At 40.8% G+C, this 24,181-nt stretch overlaps 1 protein-coding gene across 20 annotated transcripts in view; it reads right to left on the bottom strand.

Moving 5' to 3' along the window:
* The window catches only part of LOC120562569 (plectin-like), a 175,450-nt gene that overhangs the window by 43,513 nt on the left and 107,756 nt on the right, over nt 1-24,181 (bottom strand). For 17 of the 20 annotated variants that reach the window (XM_039806326.1, XM_039806327.1, XM_039806330.1 and 14 more), the window contains one exon: nt 3,937-3,998. In XM_039806326.1, the coding sequence (XP_039662260.1) occupies nt 3,937-3,998 (62 nt within the window). Of the gene's footprint in view, nt 1-3,936; nt 3,999-6,985; nt 7,440-24,181 lie in introns of those variants that run through there. The other 3 variants (XM_039806333.1, XM_039806335.1, XM_039806336.1) reach the window with 1 other exon arrangement.

Here is a 24,181-nt window from a genome sequence, read left to right as displayed (position 1 = left end):
CACAGCACAGTGGCGATCTGAGTGTAGTCAAGGTAACCAACACTGCCACCACTAGGGCTCGCTGTCTACACATTTAAAACATCCTCAGGAGGGTGTATTGTGTGGTCTTGTTCAACTTTCATTGTGTACTGTCAGTGCTGCTCGAATATGAGAAGAGAAAAAACCCCGCATAATCACAATTATTCTGGTGAATCTTGAAATCACGATTATTTAACATGATTACTCATTTTGGAAAGATGTTCCAATTATTGAACTTAAAAAAAAAAAAGAAAAAAGAAAAAACTAATCCATGTGCAAAATAATCTGTTTTTGTGATCATTAGGAGCCAAAATCGTATACGCTCGAATGTCGATTAATTGCACAACCCTATATGTATTAGACATATCTGCATTCTTGAGTTGCACACAATTAAATACCACTTTAAACACATTAACCATATTTTTGATTGCACATTTCCTTTGTTTGTATGTCGAATTGTGTGCTCATCTTGTAGTGTATCTCCTTAGTGTGTACTCCATCTATCGCCACCCTTTAATTACTTTGTATTGAAGAGGCTGTGGTCTCTGAGGCTGATCTGCCACACTGTTGCAGCTGAAAGGTAGGCGTTATGCGACAAATTGCCCTCTCAGAGTTTAAAAGAGCTGCTGTGTAAACTTTTCAAAGTGGAAGTCATTAGCGCAGATGGCTGACAGCGCCTCGGCCGGCTCCTGTTCCACAGCCTGGAAACAAAACGCTTAACATGCTTCGGGTTTAACGTAATGTTGTGCGTTCCCTCTAAACTCTAAAAGCGACCCTTTAAATGAATAGTCCGGTATAATCTGACACAGGGCTGCAAGGTATGATTATTTTGATTGTTGATTCATCTGTCGATTATTTTCTCGGGTTAATCGGTTACGAAACGTGTGGATCAGTGTTTTCCCAAAGCCCAAGATGACGTCCTCAAATGTCTCGTTATGTCCACAACTCAAAACATGTTCAGTTTACTGTCACAGAGGAGTGAAGAAACTAGAGAAGATTCAGATTTAAGAAGCTGGAATCTGAGAATCTTTGCTTTTTTTCATACAAAATGACTCAAACCGATTCATCCATTATCAAAATGAATTCAGTAGTTGACAACTAATCGATTATAATAATAATAATAATACATTTTATTTATGGGTGCCTTCCATAGCACTCAAGGTCACCTTACAGTTTAAAACAAGCAAAAATACAGTTAAAAAGGCCAATAGAATTACAAACAAACACATTTAAAAGATTGAGATAGAAAATTTAAATAAAGCAATCAATCCATTATTTTGATGGAGAATGTATCATGTGGGGTAGGCCTTATGGAAAAGGTGGGTTTTGAGGGAGGTTTTAAATGTGGGTAGAGACTCTATGGTACGGATGGATAGTGGGAGGGCGTTCCAAAGGCGAGGAGCAGAATGGCTGAAGGCTCTAATCCCCATTGTGGACAGGCGGGCAGAAGGGGTGGAGAGCAGTGAGGAAGAGGAGGATCGGAGAGTTCGGGATGGAGTGTAGGGCTGAAGGAGTTCAGACAGGTATGGAGGAGCTAGACTATGGAGGGCTTTCAAAGTGATTAGATTCGATTCAACGTAATTGTCACTGCACATGTCACAAGTACAGAGCAACGAAATGTAGTTAGTGTCTAACCAGAAGTGCTTAAGCAGTGATTAAATACATATTAAATAACATGTGCTACAGTATATACAGAGTGCAAGGTATGGACAGGTATGGACAGGCTATGACTATGGCAATACAGAATAAATAAATATACAGTATGTACAGTGTGCAGGAGTGTTGGAGGGCTTTTACAATAAGTACAGCGATTATACAATACGTACAGTGATTAATCAGTGGATCTTCGCAGCTCTACCGACATTCCATGTGCAACAATTGTAGTTTTTAATCTAATCAAATGTAAGATCCTACTAGAAAAGAGATTTTTGTTCTGCAGCTGTTCTGACGTTGCACAGTATAAAAAGATTTACTGAGCCGGGGAAACCACTCTATGGCCCTTTACGGCTTTTCATGGCTGCGCCCAACCTATAGTCTGGCCTTGTCAAGCCAACCATTTAGCCAATAAATCACTTTAACAACAGTTTAACCTTAGAGGAGCAGTCTTGCGAATTCAGCCACGGAGTTAACGCTTTCCCAACCAAATGTGTGCCTTTTTTCCTTCAATGACATTTTCAATAGCTGACTGTAGGTGGAGGTGATGTTCCTTTTCTTGTTATTTGATGCTCCTCTTAGTTAAAAAGATCCATTTTCGATACGGATATTGACGTGCAAACCTTCAAACTTTTGAGAAAGTGCATGCCCGTCAGTTTAGGCCGTGCATGAACGCAGGTAGCCACCCAGGCCCAGGAGTCTGTGCAGCACATGTGCTACCGTTGGCCTTAACCACCATGGGCTCCGGGCCGAGACCCGAATTTGCCTTCTCAGAAGGAGCTAAGTGAGTCCAGATGTCTGTGACTCACCCTCCAAAAATCACAGCGAACACTTAAGAGAAACTGCAGTGTGTTCTCATACTGTGGTAGCAGAATAGGTTAGCTCTGCACATTCATGGAAAGGAAAACATTGGTTGTGCTTACTTTTTCCTTCTTGTTCCATTTCTAAAAAAAAAAAAAAAAATGAAAGGCCCTGTGTCTGTGGAGTGAATATTATACAAAATAATGTGGAAGCACTGAATGTCAAAAAGGCTGTAAATGCATTGCTGCCAATGAGATATTCCTGGAAGGAAAAAATGAAGAAGTCATTTTTCACTCCTAATGAGAAACTCCAGAGTGAGGAGTAGGGCGTGTTTGACTTTACTGACCGGTTTACCCCTCCGACTGTGTGACGCAGGATGGCTTTCAGGTCCTAGTTTGAGAATAGAGAGTGAGGTAGGTGAGGGTGGACGTGCGCTGACGGATGGTTCACACAGACTCACAGCTGATGACAGACTGAACTTCTGGTAAGCCCTGCCATAACGGTGCAATGCTAGAGACCAAGTGTGAGACAATAACTGACTGGCTAATGATTGTTTTTGTGATGGGGGGGTGGGGGGTGTCACTTTCAATGCATCAGAGTCCGTGGTCATAAAAGTGCGTCTCATGCATACAATAAACTTTGTTCCGTTAAAGGTCATCAGGGCATTTGATATTTAATCTGGCATCTCATAAAACCTCCTGCAAACCAAAACGTTATCTTCCTTCTAAAGACATTATTATAAATGATTATTAGTTTTAATCACCCATCATTAATCCATCATCATTTAGTGTAAATATTAACACGACATCAAAATTCTTGCCAACACAAATATAAAGCAATCGCTTAGATACCAATCGCTTCTCAATATTTGAGGTGCAACATTTATTAGAGTAGTTCCCAAACTAGGGTCCGGGGACCCCCGAGGGGTCCTTAAAAGGGGTTTCAGGGGGTCCCCAGCAAAAGAGAAAATCATTTATTTTCACATTAATTCCATCCATAAGTAACATCTAAAAGCAAAAAATCCTTTCAGACGAGGGACCCTGGAACACAGTCTTATCAAATGGAGGAGGGGGGGGGGGTCCCTTGGTCTAATTTGTGTCAGTATAAGGGTCCTTGATGTGATAAAGTTTGGGAGCCACTGATTTACCAAAAACTCCACATAGCCTCCTGTGAATGATGGTGAATCAGTGTGATGATTGGCTGAGAGCACATCTGCTGCTTGCCACTTGTACAGTATTGTTTAGTCCTGGACCACACATTTCAGGGACTTTTACTCTTTGGTATGCACTGTGGCTGCTACATAAGAAAGCAGTCCCCGACATGTTCATGTCGTTCAGAGAACATTTTTGTTATTTTAGTGTGCCTTGTTCGTGTGTAAATGAAAATGGACGATGACACTGTAGGCATGCGCGAGCAGGAATGTGCCTTTAGAGTACAATACGAAAGTCAAGGATGGGTCCTTACCTTTATCAGGTGCTTGTTGACCCATTTTGTAAAGGTCTTCTTCTGTACTCGATCTCGTTCATCTGCAACATAGAGAAGCCACAGTTAAGCGTCAGACACGTATGAAAAGGACAAATTGGAATCGATTTTGAAACATTTAACACACGTGGTGTCGTTGAAAATAACACCATTTGATGGATCTTCAGAATAGCAATTACAAGTTCCATTTAGTTGACATAAAAGCAGTTAAGAAAAGAGGAAATCCCCAAGATACCAGACTTGTTTGATTGCTATAGGACAAACGGATTCATCACTGGGTTAAAAAAAAATAAAAAAGCCTCTCGACTGTTCACACCTGCATCTGAGTCAGGGCTTATCAGGGCACATTCATTGTGCACAGATGCGCCATTATTGTCTAGGACACTTTGTATTGGTCGAGGTCGAGTCTCTCTCTATATACACCACTGCCATCTGTGCTCTTGGACAGAAACATTCATAAAAAGGATTCCACCGTAAAGGCCAAATGCTCTTTAAGTGTGAAGATACTCTGCAGGATTAGCACAAGACATGGCATAACTATTAGAGCAATTTTCCCAACAAGAAGCTACAAGATCTTGGCAACACCCACTAAGAAAACAAACCTGCATGCACCGACAAGGTGTGGCACATGTTATTCTACTTTATACTTATACTTCAACCCATTTATAATACTATATTACTTATATTGTACTTTTTACTCCACTACATTTATCTGAGCTCTAGTTACTACTTGCCTAAGATTTGACGTGCAAAACACACGATTAACGTATATAAGTGTGATCCAATGTTTTCCATGAAATGATGCAACAGTCTTGTTAAAATTAGCTCCAACTTTAACAGATATGACACTCTTAGGCTAATTTTCCCTGTGTGGCACCGCAACATTTATTATGAACACAGGGAATGGATCGGTCTGTTTTCAGCCATGTAAAGTGGCGCCTGAAGACACCAATCTTTTTTTTTTTTTTCTTCAATTGAATCATTTCTTCCCTCCATGCCACTTCATGTTTTTTTTTTTTTACTGAGGAACCCACCTTCACTGACTCACACTATTCCATCCACATTATGCCAGAGTGAACTATGGACACCAACAAAGAGTCATGCGTCTTATCAGCTTTAAAGCAGTGATCTAACTCTATAGTGACACACCCAGCAAGGAAAGCAAAGTGTTGTGATTCAACGCTAAAACAAAATAGGCGCCCAGGGGTTCATGTTTTTTTCGGGAGGGAGTGAGCAACGACTTCTGCAAATGTGCTACAGTATATGCAACTACTGTATGTTTCCATGGAAACTATATATATATATATATACACCACAGACCTTTAACCTCCTCATTTATCATTCAAACCAACAGGGGACCAAGCTTTAATACATAACCTCTGTGGTTCTACTTCCTGCCAAGGGGGCAACATGTCACCGAGTGGAAGCATGATGATTGGTGACGCACGCACGCACGCACGCACGCACACGCACGCACACACACACACACACACACACACACACACACACACACACACACACACACACACACACAGGTTTGTGGCACTATCTATGTGGGGACCCGTCATTGACATAATGCATTCCCTAGCCCCTTACCCTAACATTAACCATCACAACTAAATGCCTAACCTTAACCCTTACCCTCACCCTAACCATAACCTAATTCTAACCCCAATGCTAAAACCAAGTCTTAACCCTCAAACATCCCTTTAAACGTGTGGGGTCCAGCATTTTGACCCCACAAATATAGTTAAACAAGCACACACACACACACACACACACACACACACAAAAACAAAGCAGTTTCCCAGAGGTGTTGCACTTTGACCTGTTGGGTCTCTGCATTCTGTTCACAACACGTTACCTAATCCGGTTTTCAACCACTGCAGCTCTTTGTGGACCCATTGCTCTTTATTAGAGACGGGCGTGCGAGTGGATAAGGGGCTGAGTGAACTTCAAGTATCAAATGTCACCTGAAACGAATACGTTTCACTGAGGTGTGGAATTTACAGCCCAAACACTGGTCACTGGTGTAACCAAGAACATTTACTTACTTGGTACTTGTACTCTTCATTTTACGCTACTTTATACTTATACTTCAACCCATTTATAATACTACATTACTTATATTGTACGTTTTACTCCACTACATTTATCTGAGCTCTAGTTACAACTTGCCTAAGATTTTACATGCAAAAAACATGATTAACGTATAAAGTGTCCAATGTTTTCGATGAAATGATGCAACAGTCTTGTTAAAATTTGCTCCAACTTTAACAGATATGACACTCTTAGGCTCATTTTCCCTGCATGATGAGGTACATTTCGGGTAGAATACCTATTTAACCTAAATGCTTTGTCCACCACAATTATTGATCAGTAGTTCTTCAGGCTGGAAGAGCAAACACACAATCACAATGACAGATTCTAAGTGTGTTGATGAAGTCATCTCCTGTATACCACTGCATGGTAAAGCAGGGCATTATACTTTTTAGGAGGAAAAAAAAAAAAAAAAAAAGAGGAAGAAACGTATTGGAAAAAGGGAAGAAACTGTAACACACCATTCACCCTGGCTACAGCACAACTAAAAGGCAAATAGACTGCAGCTATACAGTGACTCACTCACCCCGAAACACATGCATGCTACACAACAGAAATTGTGAATGGGCTTTGCTGACCAATACGAAGTGAGGAAGCTGCTGATGCATTCGAAAAGGGGAGTATCCTCCTTTAAGTCACAGAGAGCAGACACACTGGACAGTACAGTGCGTTTAGAATAGCTTCATGTCTGTAAATATGTATATATAGATTGCTGCAGGTTATGCTATGACATTCAAACTTGACGAGCTATGTACAAAATCATGCACTGTAGTCACATCAAGCCTCACCACATACACTTCTCCGAGCTCTAACAGGCAGAAAAGCTTACAACCTGAACAATTTCAAACGCTGGAATGACTTTAAGCGCTGCTCTCACATCTTCCTGGAAAAACACTTAATTCTTGCCCATCGACTGCCACCATACTGGTACCTTTCCTGCCGTCGGTAGCCTTCAGCATCCCCTGGTAATAGGCTTCGTCTGAGGGCGTCCTAACTCTGCCCACGCTGTCAGAGGAGAAATTCCTGTACCTCTGCTGCTGAGAATTCATTGTCACAGTTTGTCCGCGCGCAGAATAATAATCCTTGGCGAGTTTCCCCCCCCCCCTTGATAGCAACTTCTGCTTATCCCGCGTCTATCTGTCCCTCTGGCCCTCGGTTCGTCCCAGAGTATGCAGTCCTGTGGCCACAATCCACTTCACAAACCTATGATTTCTCTCCCCTTCTTGCCTCTCAAACTCCTCACTCCCTCACTGGGCTTGACTCTGCCTTTCTTTTTCCTCCTGATGTTTTTTTTTTTTCCTCTCCTTTTTTTTTTTTACTGCCGCTCACTCTATTCCCTTTCATAGAAAACTGGTGCCTGTGGGCGCTGAAGTCTGGGCCTGTCCTTGTGTGTGATGAGCGAGTGTGTATTTAGTGGCGCTAGTGTGTGGACGACATGGTGGGCAGGGCTCTGAACACACCCCTTTCCTCTCGCAACATGCTGTGCCTCGCTGAGGCGAGGAAGGACGAGGTGTGGTATCCTTCATGCACTATCACTTAATTGCTTCATTTGCACAACACCCAAGCTTAGTCACCGGGGGTAATGAAACATCATAAAAGGCTGTACGGGTTATTTATTTTATACCGTACTGCACTGAATAGAACTTTAACTTTAATGGACAATATCCAATTACACCCAGAAGTAACAGATATCCAACAAGAGCCTATAAAAGGTCAAACGCTTCCAACTCACATGCACACAAACACACATCCGCATGGTTAATCATTACTTATTAACAGCATTCCTCAGTTACTCACTGTGACTGAAAAAGAGAAGAGATTTGGGGGGATGAGCTAGTTTTGGGAAGGGCTGCTGTGGGTTCCAGACAGTGACGAATGACCACACCCTGAACATCACTGATGTAGTGAGAGATATATTTTGGATCGGATGTTTGAGAATGCTCGTGTGCTGTGTGTTTAAAGACATGACTGAAATGAATACAGACGCTGAAGCACTGCGACTGTGATTTCTGTCTACAGCTGTGTTGAAGTTGTTATTGTTGCAATACATTTACCACTTTTTGATGTCCAGTGTACAATCTTTTGCACTTTGATAAAGTTTAAGTAACTTTTTGCCAGCGTTCCTTTCTTTGGCTGTACAGTTACTTGTTTCTCAGCCTATAGCTACCCATTTGCTGCTCTGTGGTATGTAATCCTAACAAATTGGGAGACTGTCAAATGCATCCTGTTACCCAGAGGATTTTGCCAGGGAGGTGCAGGCAGGCAGAGAGTGTTTAGAACAGCAAATGCGATACAACAGGCATTACCTGAACACTGTTTAGGATCATTTCTAAATAGGATCGCACCCTGGATCCTTAAAAAAAGTTATCGTCAGTCATTAAATCCAAATGAATGCTAAAATGTAGCGTAGCACGAGTAGAAAGGAGTCATACAGCCAGTACAGTGCTAACCAGACCAAGAGAGGCGGTAGCAGCATGGTGCATTTGTATTGCTTATGATGACTTTAACTTTTCTTTTGTAAAATAATGATTGTGTTAATTCGTTATTCTTGCTTTAAAGTTCCAGCCCACATTATGTGACATACTTAGAGTTTATCCAAAGAGTTTGGGGCTTATTTACACAATGTCCCTCCATAATGGCCCCTATGTGGCTAGAAAGTGCCGACAGCGAAGCTGGAGGACAGGGTGTGTCCTACCTGTGCTAAATCCTGCCCCTCTAGCCCTAATATAGAGTATACATCTCATTTCCCCACCCTGACTGACTTCACTTTGTCAGACATCTAAACCCACTTTTCCTTCCAGAGTGCTGGGTATTTATTGAACACGACCTGTATGAACATGAAGGTACTTAATGTATCAGTGTAAGTGTGTTCGTGTGGGTGTGTCAGAGTGTTGACTCATTTTCGAGCCACGTTAGCAAATACGAGACACACCTTTATAGTTCCATACAATGTCTGGGCAAGCGAAGGAATTAAGGAGTGGTATGTGGGTAGGCAATTAACTCAGAAAAAGGAAAGGAATCATAGCAAATGCTGAATTTATTCTAAAGAACTGAACAACTTCCATTTATCCATTCAGCCTGGATTTAATACATGCAGTAGTTGGATTCAAACAGATGGAACATATCAGGCTTTAAAGAATGAGAAAAGCAAAAAGGTCTATAAAGATTTTTCTAGGTTTTCTTTAACAATATACAGCATAGAATAGGATATACTGTAATGTCATCGAACAAGATACTAATGGTTTTCCAGGTTATCTGAGATGCAGAAGCAACAGTAGACGGTAACTGAGAACTCGGTGACGTTCTGGCTGTGGAACATTCACTGACACCCACTAGAGCTGGATTTCTAAACCTCATGGGAAACCCAAGCAGGGGGACCCAAGTGGGAAGAAGGGAGGAGGATGCAGAAAGCGTGGAACATCTTAGTCATGAGATCTTTCCAACCGAAAAGGAGACATATCATTGAGGTCTCAACATGCTTATTACACTGCTCCCTCATTTGGCTTCATTAAAACCAGATGGAGCACGTTGGGTCTTTTTATACGAGCGGAGACGGCTTGGTGAAAATAAAAAGGGAGAAAGTATTTTCAAAAAGTTTGAGGTTTGATCATTTCTTCATGATGGAAGCGAAAGGGAAGTTGGGTTTCTTCTTCCCACACTGATGTCGCATTACCCAGCAGACATTTGGACTATGATACAATGGAGTGTACTTCATGAGCTACTTCATGGGTATTGAGTCATACGAAGGGCTACCAGTTTGATACACTCTTCTGAAATAACAAATTTGCTCAGTTTGCCTTTAGTTATATATGATTATTAATGATTAATGATACTCATCTATGTGAAGACACTGATCACGTTAATGATTTCTCACAATAATTATCAACAATGACTTAACAAGGTGGAAAACAGATATTACCAATATTCAATTTTCATTTTTAGAACAGGCCTGAGGGCTACTCATGTGGTCCTTGGGGGCTACCTGGTGCCCGCGGGCACCGTGTTGGTGACCCCTGCATGGACTGTAATGCGTTAGCATTAGGCTACTATCTATTTACATGCCAAATGCTTGCCAGTGTGAAGTTAAAAAAGTTAAAACATTGGTGATGTTTTAGAGCAATATACTTTTAGGTCAAAAATGTTACTTATTTTATGTAAACTGCTGTGAGACTGAGTGACACTGAAACTGAGCCGAAAATGATTGTTTCAATACTGATTAAGCCTAATCAGCATTTGATTGCCTCACCCCAAACCTAGCTTCTAAAGAATTAATTAGATCACGTCTGTTATTTAGCATAAAGGTAGAAAGCTCCTTGTCCCCACACAAGGAGACCTATTGTTTAAACAGCTTTGAGAGCCATCCATTGTTGAGCCAGACTTGATTAAGACAAAGAATGAGTATTCCTGTAGTTTGGAAACAATTGACACCGACTTGGTAAGGTCCTGTGACCGGGTGTGCCCTCAAGACACATGGATTGGGAAGGAACACCTTTTCTTTTGAAGACATCTGACCAATAAGGAGGGATTTAATTTGAGGAACCACCCAGGTGTAGGGAATAAATGGGTGATCCTGAGAATGATTCAGGACTGTTTTTTATGTGACTCAATCAAGGAGAATTAAGCATGATTTCAGTCCGCTGTGAGCTGCAGTGTAACATTTGTTTTCTGTCTTGTCGTTTTCATCATGTTGTTCATTAAACCTTTTGCTTAAATCTTCAACTGGACCAGCCTCTCCTTCCTCCTCAGAAATCAAACGATCACGTCTTTTAGAATTTCTCAACACTAGTTATATTCAGATGAATATAAAACTGAAGACATTCCCACCAGCCTCACCTCTAGTGTATTGCTAACTAGCAAATGCTAACACGCTAAGCTAAACAACATACCTGCTAAACATCGGCGTGTTAGCACCGTCTTTGCGAGCATGTTAGCTCGCTAACGTTAGCTTTTAGCTCAACGCGCCGCTGTGCATTAATGCAGCCTCACGGAGCAGCTAGCGTGGCTGGAGACTCTTGTTAAAAAACGAGATACTGTATCATTGTGAAAATGATTTGCTGTAATTACCATAAACATATCTGACCACCAACATCATGGCTTGGTTCTATCCCACACCAGCACTTGTGGTCTGAAAAACCACATTTCCCATAAATCATTTTGCTGTCTTCTCTTCTGTTATTTATTTTTTTTTTGTGCCAAAAAGTTGTTTTTAAGAGATCCTACAAATGTCTAAAAGTAATCTCACATGTATCTACAACAACTATATTTCTAATCACTAATTTCTGCCTATGACATGATGTCCACCAACTTCTTTATTGCTATTAACCTACTGCAGCAAAGATAAGAGTAGAAAAAAAAATCCAGTCCACACTTATTATGCAGAGAATATGGATCTGGCAGTAACAAAAGCTAAAACCAATGAGCTTTGACTCTATCCTGTAGCATCAAACTACAGCTACATAAAGCCTTTAATACTGACAAACACATTGTTGAGCTTGCGGCCATTCACGGCTATAGAACAACCTGCATTTAAGCGCTGGGGACTCTATTTCCAAACGAAGCAAACACATTACAGGACAAAAGAGTTCTAAGAATATGTCATTATGGTTTTTGAAAGTGCTGAGCCGCAGAGCAATTTCAAGGGTTTACACGGAGGGAGGATGGACAACACATTTCATTGTAGAGGATGAAAAAGCTGCAGAGAGGATTTTGCTCTATACCTCTCTTTCTCTCATTTGTATTCATCCCTCCCATTAACCCCATAGTCTTTCATGGTCAAGTCTAGGTGAAAGTGTGATTATTTCCTGCAATATCTGGCCACCACACCCCACCGGGAAAGGAATGCTGATAAAAGAAGGAGCAGCCTGTAAACACACCCTGGATTAACACCTCAGTGCTTCCGTAAAGAGGAGGAGGAGGAGGAGGAGGAGGAGGAGGAGGAGGAGGCAGGATAGCTGCCACCTGAGTCACAGTCCGGCGGATCAGATTTCTGCTGTGCGTAGCATACAAAGCCAGATGAAAAAAAAAAAAAAAAAATAATAATTCAAGCCCTGTAAGGAGAGATAGCTCGGCAGCACGACTGTCCTTTTGAAAGTAAGGATTCATTGAGATCATAAGCAGTATCATCCAAGCTTAAGCATGACTTAAGACTTCATCATGTAGCGCGCCACTTTTTAAACATGTTTAAGCCTTTTTTTAAACGTGACCTGGATAAATGATTCCATTAAAAATTATGAAAAAAACAAAACAGAAGAAAACACTGTCAAGAATGTCCTGTTTTTCATTCAAGCAGAGCTAATGAAAGCACAAAGGCTGTTCTTAAATATAATTGTGTTAAATGAGCCGACAACTGCGTTTAGTAGATCAGGTAAGACGTAAGAAGAGAAAAAACTAAAAGACAACTCTATATCTGACATTTTAATGTTGTTATAATTTGGATGATTTAGATATATATACGCTGATCCAGCTGACACAAGAGTCTCTGAACATGTCTATTCGCAGCGATGTGTGTCATCGCTGTGCCGCGATGCGCTGTCCAGTTATTATCCACAACAATCTCCAATCTGTCAGCGGACTTTAGATGATGCTGTCAGAATTAGAACCAACGATGGAACGGCTTAACTCCGACTCAACAGGCCTCTGGATTAGCAGCTGAGTTTTTTAAATAGCTCAGCATGGAGCTCTAGAAGCCTCTGAGGAAAGCCCAACATCTGGGATTGTGTCCGATAATGTTGAACTTGGTGGATTCAAATGCAACAGGGCCATGGGGAAATAGCTGCTGCAGTTTGGATGGCACAGAGGAGAACGCTTAGAGCCGCATGTGAGAGCGACGAAATGTGTTTAGGCTCGGTCGCTTCCCTGAAAACGCAGACGTCAAATAAATTCAACTCATGCAACAGGAAAAGTCAGCTCATTATGTTTTTTTTTTTATTTCTTTGAATGAGAGCAGAAGTTGTAACAACAGTTTTTATCAGCAGTTTACAAAGTGATGTGCCTAAATAAAGTGTGATTCAGCAAATATTTAAGACTGTATTAGCGGGGGGGTGGTGCCTGGGCAGCTCACCTGGTAGAGCGCGCGCCCCATGTTCAGAGGCTCAGTCCTCGCCGCAGCGGCCGTGGGTTCAATCCCGACCCGCAGCCTTTTGCTCCATGTCATTCCCCCTCTCTTTCCCCTTTCATGTCTAAGCTGTCCTACCAAAGAAAGGCCTAATATGCCAAAAAAAAATGATCTTTAAAAAAATTAAAATAAAAAAGAACTGTATGAGTGTCATACTCAAAACAGCATTTTCAGCGAGGGCTATAAAACTGAAATAGCCATAACTGGAAGTTTGTTACTGATAATGCCCATGATCATAATCATGCCTTGTTTAGTCCACTCCATAGTGAATATATAATAATATATACTAACTAATATATATAAAAAAACAAAAACAAAGGCTCCTTCTTCACGGCTCATTCCTGTGTGTTTGCACCCTGCTGTGCTGTTCAGCCATGGGCTATTACAGCTCTTCTTCTCCTATTCCAAACAAACTGGAAACCCCGAAAAAGGTTTTCATATACATCAAAGCACCTCCTGACAGCGGAGAAGCTGTAACGAGGCCACGTTTGTTTTTAATGAAGTCATTTTTGCTTGAAAATGACGATTAATCAAGTAACGAAATAGTTTACTCAAATACTTTTCTGTAAATTGACTTATCAATTAATCAACTAGCTCTTCACCGAACAGACTGAATCAATTAATAAGTGATAAATTGCGGCACAATTATTTATTTTAATTCTTTTTAATGGAAATATTGTGGAGTATTAGCCTACTTTAAATACAACTTAAATGCGGATCTTAAAAAGAGAAAAGGAATGAGTTAAAGTGCACAATTTCAGTCACAAGAGCAATGTGTTGCTTCCAACCTTTAGGACTGACAAACTGCACAGACACATCTGGATGGTCTTCAACTGTAACGAGAACTAGAAGGAACATCAGCCCTTATAATAAACTCATATCGTAGGCTCCCCTTTCATCTTGTGTTTGATTTAATCCATTATTGTTAAATTTGGTATTTCCATAAGTCAAGTTACCCCGAAATGCGGAAAGGAGAACTTGAGCAATGTTTCTATGACAGCAGCTAGAAACACACAGCGGGTAGCTGTGAGTGACTCTTACTCATGGCTGTATTTTTAGACGCACAGACGTCGGCGTCTCCCCTTACTGACCGATTTGACGTGGAAAGGAAAACACCGTCCCCCACCCAACACGCTGCTCTCTCCCTCTGCCAGAGGAGAATACACTGTTCTCACAACTAGATGGAGCCAGAGCGCAACCACACCCAAACTTCTTCCCCCAGCGGATGCTGCAACTATGAAGCTACAGTGTGAACAATGCGGAAGAACAATTTCCAGATATGAATCTGGACTGAAATCTAGAAGGAAACTGTAGCGCTCCCCTCAGTATTTACATTGATGAGGGCAGGCTTTTGGGTTCTTTTAAGGTTTTTATCAAACGTGTTTTAACCCTGATCAACTCAGTTTTAAATGTTATCTTGGATCTCTCTCTTTTTTTTTTTTTAAGTACACACATGAAATGTTTTTCTAACCTACCTATAAATTCACCTTTTAAGCTATAGTTTTAATAAAGATTTTAACCATATGTGTCTATATGTCTCTCTCAGAATAAAATGATGACCTTTTTCCAAGTAAATAATAAAGTAACACAACACAAGGTTTTAGAAAAATAAATCTCAATTATTTACTCATTAAAGAAATGATTATCTCCAATGAAATAAAATTAAATAAAGATATGATTGTTCTTTTTTAAACCTTCAACATAAAATAACCCTCTATTTCAAAAGGAAAATACTGCAACTAAATTGTCCCTCTTTTTAAGACAACTGTAAATACTGTACCATATATAAATGCACAATCAACAATTTAAACACTTGGTTACAAAACTTTTTATATATATATATAAAATAAAATTCATAAATATGTAAGGAAATGAAATAGTTTTCTGCCAATAACATTGTAAGCATGCTATGGAAATCTGACATCAAAAAACAGTACTTTTCTTTAGAGATTTAATGGGAATCTTACAAGGACTGAAAGAAAAAAAAAAGATGTCAAAAATATATAGGAATGTAGGAATAAGATTATATACCATAACTACTTAAACAACACATCTGTGGATGGAAATCCATCAACAAAAAACTAATTCACTGTACAGTAGTTAGGGATTGAGAACAAAAATAATAACCTCTTTTTATGACACCATGTTACACAGCAACAATTTGTTTTAGGAAGGATTATCTGATTGATCCCATCATACCTTAAATTAACACACTGCTGTCCTTTACTCTCTTTAGCCATATTATAGAATTATGAAATATCTTTCAACATCTGGCAAGAAAGATCACCCAATAGATAGGTTACCATGATCAATCATACTTTATTAGACTGCTGATTATGCTTTAGGTGAATGCATCGTTCTCATGTATCTTTACTTGAAGGTATCTACATACGAGTGACATGACACTGTCATGAACGTGTCATAGACATTCAAAACAAGTCATAAACGCTTCTTTTAGTAAGTCTCATTCATTTTTTGTCATGGCAAGTTATGGTTAGGGTAGGAATTAGGGTTATGGTTTATGTGTCATGACTGTGTCATGTCACTCTTATGTAGATACCTTCAAGTAAAGTGTTACCGACATTTCTTAGATAAAACCTGACACTATCAGGGTGGAGATGCTGCTTTTCAACTACATAATAAAGATAATGATCACTTCAACGGCCACTTCATAGCAATTGTAGTTAACTTTTTTACAACAAGACAATTCTATGAGGTTCTGCTTCAAACTATAAAGTCTCGTATGCATCGAGCAACCTCTAGCCAATCTAACGGACTGCATTTCTTTGACATGACACCTAACTTTTTATTATCTTCAGACACACGTTACAACACCTCAAAGCCATAGTTCCCATAGGTATGTTGCCTCCCCTCCATCACAACCCAGGCGTGCCCAAGTGCTTGATGACGGTCGTAATGGATGCTTGCATGAGACACGTCTTCTTGACTCATGTTTGCTTTGTTGTTGGATTTATTGCAACAGCAGCCGGAGGCCAGTCTCTGTGCATCTCTTTCTATTGCGACATTTTCCAAGGAAAGAAGTTCTGTCGCTTTAATTTGCACTTTAGACATAACTTCCAAGTTCTCAAAGTATTCCTCTCTATTTCGTTTGAAACATTATCATATTCCCTATAACTGAATTCAACAAATTGTTTTTTTATAACTGGTGAGAGAGCGCCCCCCTCAGGAAATAAAGTATAAAAAGAAGCTCTCTGTGCGTATACATGTGTGTGTTTGAGTGTGTGTAAAAGTGTATTAACCTAACAATTAGCTGTGGTGTCTCACTTATTTCTCTTTTTCCGTCTTTCACGGGTATGGAATGGACTGTCTGATTCTATTTGCCAATGTTAATGCTTAAGTATTAATGCATAAGTATCGTACATTCGACAATGACAGCCAAGGTAACTCAACGACAGACACACACAAATATGGACATCCTCTCCGTCCTCTTTCATAAAAAAACAACATGATCATGGTACGAGTAGGAATATCTGCACAAATGAATCTTGTATTTTTAAAACCATATTTCTACTGAACCATCAAAAAGACAGAGAGAGAAAGAGAGATAAATGAGTGATAGTGCATGTAATGTACCCTGACATGAATAGCTGAAAGTAATTAAATATAATTCCAGTCATATGTATACATAAGGAGTATGTGTTTGCATGTTTACTCTACAAGATAAAATATATGAATTATAAAATATACCAGATTATAATTATTTCTTTTATACATTTGCTTACTTAACTCTCCTCCGAGCTTCTGTGCACTTTATGAGACTTTTTTTTGCCCCGGGTTTTACATCTCAGGCTGTACGTACAGACTGCTCTAACCTTTGTGTGTCTAAATCAGACTACGCAGAATCATTCACAGCGCTCAGTCTTCTTCTTCTTCTTGTTCGCATGCCTTTGCTGGCCCGTTACCACCACCAACTGTCGATCAGCGGAATTAGTTTTAGCGTTAGTGCATTCATGATTTACAGAGCATTATTATTACTACATCATAATATAAAATGTGTGAACGGGACATTCTAAAATATCTCACAACTTTTCACGCCATAATATGTTTACTGAAATAGTAGAATAGAATAAAGTAGATTCACCCCAAAACTTTGACCCTCTGTTCAGTGTCTCTGTGCTGTTCAAGGCTCGGGTAGTAACACGTGGTTGCACTATGCTAAACACACTACAGAACATCACACCAACTCCTCCACACCCGGTCCATACAGTACACGTCAGGGCTCTCCACTCACCTGCACAGCACATCTTACTGTACAAATATCTGCTTCTTTCTCCATATGAGCCCATCTCATGCAGATAATTCCCTCGCTCATGATTCCATGATGCAGACATTATGAGCCTGAGGGAAGAACCCCACTCTGCCCTCTGTGTTCCAGACACCAGCTGCCAGCTGGTGTGAGGGGAACTTAAAAAAACAAAGAAACAGGAACCACTTTCTAACAGATGAAAGCCAGATAGTTGGCCCCGCCCCAGCTCTACCCCTCTTTAATGGGGAAAACGACAGACAGGTAATTCAGCATTCGTTTCACTCGGCTCGTGCTCTTTGTCCTTTGATACATTCACGGCGACAGTATCATCCTCCGGGCGCCTGGGCAGCTCACCTGGTAGAGCGCGCGCCCAAATATAGAGGTTTTCTCCCCGACGCGGTGGCCGCAGGTTCGACTCCGACCTGCGGCCCTTTGCTGCATGTCATTCCCCCTCTCTCACCCCGTTTACATCTTCAGCTCTCCTATACACATAAAAGGCATAAATGCAAAAAAATGCACCCAAAAAAAGGATCAACCTCCATACTCGACCATCCATAAACAGGAAGCTTTTTAATTCTTACATATTTTCAAAAGTACATTTTTTTCCAGCCAAGCAGCGGATTAAACCAGTGATGCACCTGTTCTATATTTACAATTTAAAACTGGACTCTGTTTTGGTACCATATTAACATCTACAAAAATAAGGTTATTCCGTTTATTATAAATATATCTTTTTATAGTTTCTGTCGCCTGGACCTGTATCATTTGTGTTAAAATCAGTTTTTTTGCAGTAAGCTGTATAAAAGGGAGGTGTTTGAGATCCTCGGGGTGTGTTGGTTTACGTGACTGCTGTAATTTTTTTCTTGGCAGTTAAAATGCAGCCATGAAGCAACATAGACAAGTCACTTCTGATATTATAATTATAATTGTTTTTCCTCTGGGCTTTTTACAGAACCAAATAAAAAATCTACAAGCATAACATACTCTCAGTTGTACTACTTGCATGAGGAAGTATACGTTTGCAATAAAACCATAAACCCTGACTGTGGTAAGATCACCAAGTAATGATTTTTTGAGCGGTCCAAGGAGCAGTCGGCTCCAGCTGGTGCACGCACCTACTGACGCCATTCAACTTTAGCATGTGACAGTTTACGACAGGGCACAGCTGACCTAAATATGCTGCGTTCTCTTCTTACAGGACACTGGCCTCTGACCCAGGACCGGACAGGATGCTCTCTGATCTCCTCACATGTTGCGCTGACCACAATCACTCACACTTTTGGATGCTTGGGAGTCTTTTTTACAGCGAATATCACCCTTTTTGACTCAAAGTTAACACAAATTGGTTGTTGATGCAATACATGTTGAGTAAAAAAAAAATGCCACATTTAAGACTTTGCGACACTGTATTAATAGTGCCAGGACTCAAATTGGCATCAAATCCGAAGCCGAAGTTTGGATATTATTGGATATGTGAGCTGAGCTGAATACAGGGCAAACAATAGATCGTTAACCCAAAAGTCAAAGAACAGTCACAAAGCCCTACTGTATTGCAATATCACCATGATAGCCTAATACAACCATAGATAATAAAGCTGCAAAACTATAAACCATACCAAAGTCTCTGATGGTTAACAAATTCATATTGTCTCACGGTACAGCATATATCATATTGTCCACCACTCTCAGCTCATCTAGAATATAATAATAACCTGATGTGAGCCACCTGACTTCCTTTAAACTTTAAAAATAAATTGAAGGAAGTTTTAAATGATCAGTTTGATCTTTTAGGATCAAACTTTACTTGAAGGTATCTACATAAGAGTGTCATAAGTCATTCGGTTTGTGTCATGACAAGTTAGGGTTATGGTTAGGGTTCATGTGTCAGCCTACCAGAATCCCTAAAGCTCTATCTAATTAACATTTGATATAGTTTGTTTCACAAGAGGGCCATGTGCAGGACGTTTCTTTGGCCAGGCGCAGCGACTATGTCTGCAGTCTCCGCTGGTTACAGCCTCATGGTGACACTGAAGAAAAACACTGTGCCCGGCCAAGATTTTATTTCCTTTGGACAGAGCCGGGCTATCCGTTTCACCCGGTTTCCAGTCTTTATGCTACCCTAACCTAACTGTCTGGAGCTTCATAATGAAAGAACAGATATGAGTGTACGAGTAATTTCTTCTTCTCTAATTCTCAGCAAGCAAAGTATATAAGCAAATTTCCCAAAATGTCAAAATATTACTTTACATTTAGGTAAATGTGATTGAGTTTTTGTACCAAAGCTGTACTGTAGTCAGAATGATGGTTTGTTGACAGCAGTAACTGAACAGAACTGACCCGATTGGTCCACTAGACCAGTGGTTCTCAAGCTTTTTTCAATAATGTACCCCCTTTGAACAGTTTTTTTAAGCCATGTACCCCCTAACCAGCGCAAATAATTTTTGTCAGCGATAGATTTACTAAACAACAGCCTTGTACCTGGAAAACATTTAAATGCTAGCGGAAAAAGGCGAAAAAAAGACGGTAGAAAGAAGGAAGTAAGGCAAGAATAGGTCGAAAATATTAACAAAAACTTAAAAACCCAAACTTAAAAAAAAGTAGGAAACACTAGGGCGACAAAAAATTCCAAAAAGCGACAAACTTCGAAAAAAGTGACAAAAACTTTGAAAAAAGAGACAAAAACTTCGAAGAGAAAAAGACAGTAGAAAAAAGTAAGGAAGAAAGGAAAGAAGAGGTCAAAACAAACGACAAAACCTTCAAAAAAAAAAAAAGGTGACAAACTTCAAAAACAGCTTTGAAAAAAGCGACAAACTTGGACAGTAGAAGTAACTACAGCCTTGTAACTGAAAAACATTTAGCAAAAAAATGTCACGTACCCCCTGCAGTTCTCCAAAGTACCCCTAGGGGTACACGTACCCCCATTTGAGAAACACTGCTCTAGACTAGAGAAAGAAAAACTGAATTGAGACACAGTCTGAACAAAAAAAAAACTGAGTCATAACAAAATGACTCAAGAAACCTTGCCATGTAACTGCAATCACACTTTGTTTATTTGACTCAGAACTGATGTTTCCTGTGGTTTATTCATTAGTAGAACTTCATACAAAGACTATAGTCACAAAGTGACACTTGCATAAGATACATCAGCATTTTTAGGTAAACTGCTGATGTCACTGTATACTATGCGGCCCAAGGAGTGTTCAGAAATCCCTCATGGAGGTCACAAGGGGTATAAATAAACTCCCAGGACAGGACCGGATGTGTTTCCACAGTCCCAGTAAATGAAATGGGCTCCATGTGTCTTTTTCTCTCATAGGGGTTTGTTTACTATTCCCAGAAGACGTACAAATTATATCCAAAGCCCCTTTGGGTTTCTTGGAGCCCTTAAGACACAAGTTCACTGTTTATGTTATGACTCATGTCCACATGGTCTACCAATGGCAGTCACAGTGGTGTGGGCCATCGAGGCTGTTTTATACACTCAGGAGTCCTGGAAAAAATGCACACACACACACACACACACACACACACACATATACACACACACACATATATACACATATACACACATATACACACATATACACACATATACACACATACACACACACACACACACACACACACACACACACACACACACACACACACACACACACACACACACACACACACACACACACACACACACACACACACACACACGCTGGTGTCCAGTGAAGTAGCTGGATTGTTTCAAAGTGGGAGTAGCTGTAGTTTCCAGGAAGAATGCTGGCTTTTCCACCAACCACGCCAAAGAGCCAGAACTCAACCACCACAACCCACACAGCTCTGTGTGTGTGTCTTACATTCATCTCTCAAAGCATTTTTTTTTTGGCAATGTGTGTGATTAAATGGCACTAAATGGGCATCTGAAGCTCCTGTACAAGAGAAATGGAGTGTGATCTTAGTTCAAATAAAAGAGCCACCTCTTCATCCTGTTGCGCCCGAGATAACCGGCTATGGATATTCTTCACCAACGGATTATGCAAAGCAATGCAACGCCCCATTAACAGCCTGGGAAAAACCCAGAGTTCTAAAACATCCTTCACTTAATATATTAATATTAATTAATATGAATGTAAAGTCAGATATGGTGTTACTGTAACACTTGAATTGACGATTGTGAGATTGAGTACGAAAATATGATTTGGTATATCTGCTTAGAGGGAGTATTTACAGTCTAACTCAACCATGGCCCCTTTCTCGTGACCTTTGAACTGACTTCATTCCAACATGGTCGGAGGAGTAAGTTAAGATCCGTGTTCCCACCTCTGCACGCACGCACAGCACAGCGTGGTGCATCTGCCTAGAAGCTGGAGCGGCTCTCAGTGACAGCTCGAGCTGAGGAGCTAACTAGAGGGCAGCTTTGTTATCATGCAGAACGGATGCCAGTGGAAAGGGGGCAGCTAAGACCAGAAAGCCCCAGGAAGAGCACAGATCACCACCAGGCACGGCAGCTGCATTTAAATCTTCAGTATCTCGGGCAATAAAACATTTGCGGACGGAACATGACAATGTCAAGGGTCATGTAAAACAACAGTACATCAGCTAATATGGAGCCAATGTAAATCATCACAGATTAGACTGATGGTGATTAGAATATCAGGGCGATTCAATGTGGACATTTTAGGAAAAATGTGTGTGCAAAATATCAAATGGCACGATGTACTGTACACTTTATTGTAAACGTTGCCCATAGTATCATTTCAACTGGGTCAAAATGCATCTACAGCAATATCTTCCTATTCTCGGTCAGCACTGATCATATCATTGCCTTTACACAGACTGCCAAACGTCTATCAAAAATAGTTGAGTTGAGCTGAGTTACACAAACTATGTCCTAGCCCAGTTTCCTCATACATAGTCCCTCACCACAGTCAACTTCCTTTTAATTGCAGCTAAGAAGTAAGAACATACCAATGCGTGCAAGTGACACCCCTTCTCTTTTGATATATGTGTGTCTGTACTGTACATACATGTTTCACAATGACAATGCTAACATTCTGATCTTTAGCAAGCATAATGTTAAAGGTCCCATGGCATGAAAATTTCACTTTATGAGGTTTTTTAACATTAATATGCGTTCCCCCAGCCTGTCTATGGTCCCCAATTGGCTTGAAATGGTGATAGGTGTAAACCGAGCCCTGGGTATCCTGCTCTGCCTTTGAGAAAATGAAAGCTCAGATGAGCCGTTCTGGAATCTTCTCCTTATGAGGTCATAAGGAGCAAGGTTACCTCCCCTTTCTCTGCTTTGCCCGCCCAGAGAATTTGGCCAACCCATGAGAGAGAGAGAGACATCATGGCTTTCAAACGAGAAAAGTGGCAGTTGGTCAAGGCCACACCCCCACCATCCACCTTGCCCTGCCCTCTCTCCTCCTCAATAGCTAGAGACACAGAAATGGCACATCCTAAGGAAAGCTCATTGTGGGACTGGCTCTAGTGGCTGTAATTCTGCACCAAGGCTGAATTTCGGGAAAGAGACTTCAGATACAGTATTAGGGGACCACTAAGGTCCATATAAAAGCATCCAAAGAGCATCATGTCATGGGACCTTTAAGCACATTCAGCATCTTAGTTTTCATGTGTTAGCATGCTAACATTTGCCAATTAGCACCAAACACACAGCTAAGGCTGATGAAAATGTAATTAGTTTAGCAGGTTTTGGTCAAATGTGGAGTTTGACCTAAAGACCGTGCGAGAGGAAAAGTCAGGGGATCACCAACGTCAGTAGGATTCATCCTCCGTGAACCAGGAATGTCTGCAAAAAATTCCATGGCAATCGATCTGACAGTTGTTGAGACATTTCAGTCCGTACCAAGGCAGTGGGCTGACCAGCAGACAGACTGAGCCACTGAGAACCTTGTGAGTGCTACATCAGACTCTGTTACAATCAAAGACTTATATGAAGTCATACAGTAGGAACAAATATGCTTAATGTTTATCTACTGTCTGTTGGAAGGGAGTTCTATACATTGTATGTTTCTCCAGGGATAATCCAAGATAAAGTCATCAAAGTCTTGCTATTGAACAGACGCATGGAAGCATATCTTTTGTAAACCTGTCTGTTGATTCAAAGGCTGGCAGCCAGTTTAGGGACTGGTACTGAAGAGACTAGGACACCCTCAAGCAAGAACACACATACACACCCACACATACACAGACAGGCCTTTGATCCATAATCAAACTTGCCTAGACAGGTTTGGGAGGACCTAGTAAGGCATTGTTCCAACTGCACTAATCAGCCTTTCTGCAGCACAGAATGTGAGCCAAGTTCAGCTCGGTGGAGCCTGGACTGGTTTGGATAAAAACACTGTGACATGTCAGACCGTCGGCCAAATAGAAGGCCTCCAACGCTGTCGGAGCAATGAGCAATGAGGGCTAATCTCTGTGCCGCTGCAAGTAAGAACAGACACTTTGTGAAACTGGCACGGAAAGGCCTGGTGGCACCATCGACCGGTCACAGTGGGCAACGGCTAGCAGGTTTCAAGGTTACACATGGATGTGACTAATACACAGGGCGTACACGTGAAGCCGTGTGTGACCTCGCAGAGTTTATAGTAATATGCAGACCCACATGGTATCTGCAGATTTCTTTTGACCGTTTACAGCGGTGATCCAGAATGACAATCTGAAGAATTTATCGGACCGTTTTTCTGCTTGGGGTGGAGATGTGGTAACATTCTGAGTTTCCATTCAGAATTTGT

This window comes from Perca fluviatilis, chromosome 7 (assembly GCF_010015445.1).
Source record: "Perca fluviatilis chromosome 7, GENO_Pfluv_1.0, whole genome shotgun sequence".
NCBI classification, from domain to species: Eukaryota; Metazoa; Chordata; class Actinopteri; order Perciformes; family Percidae; genus Perca; species Perca fluviatilis.
This window is presented reverse-complemented; position numbering and strand designations above follow the sequence as displayed.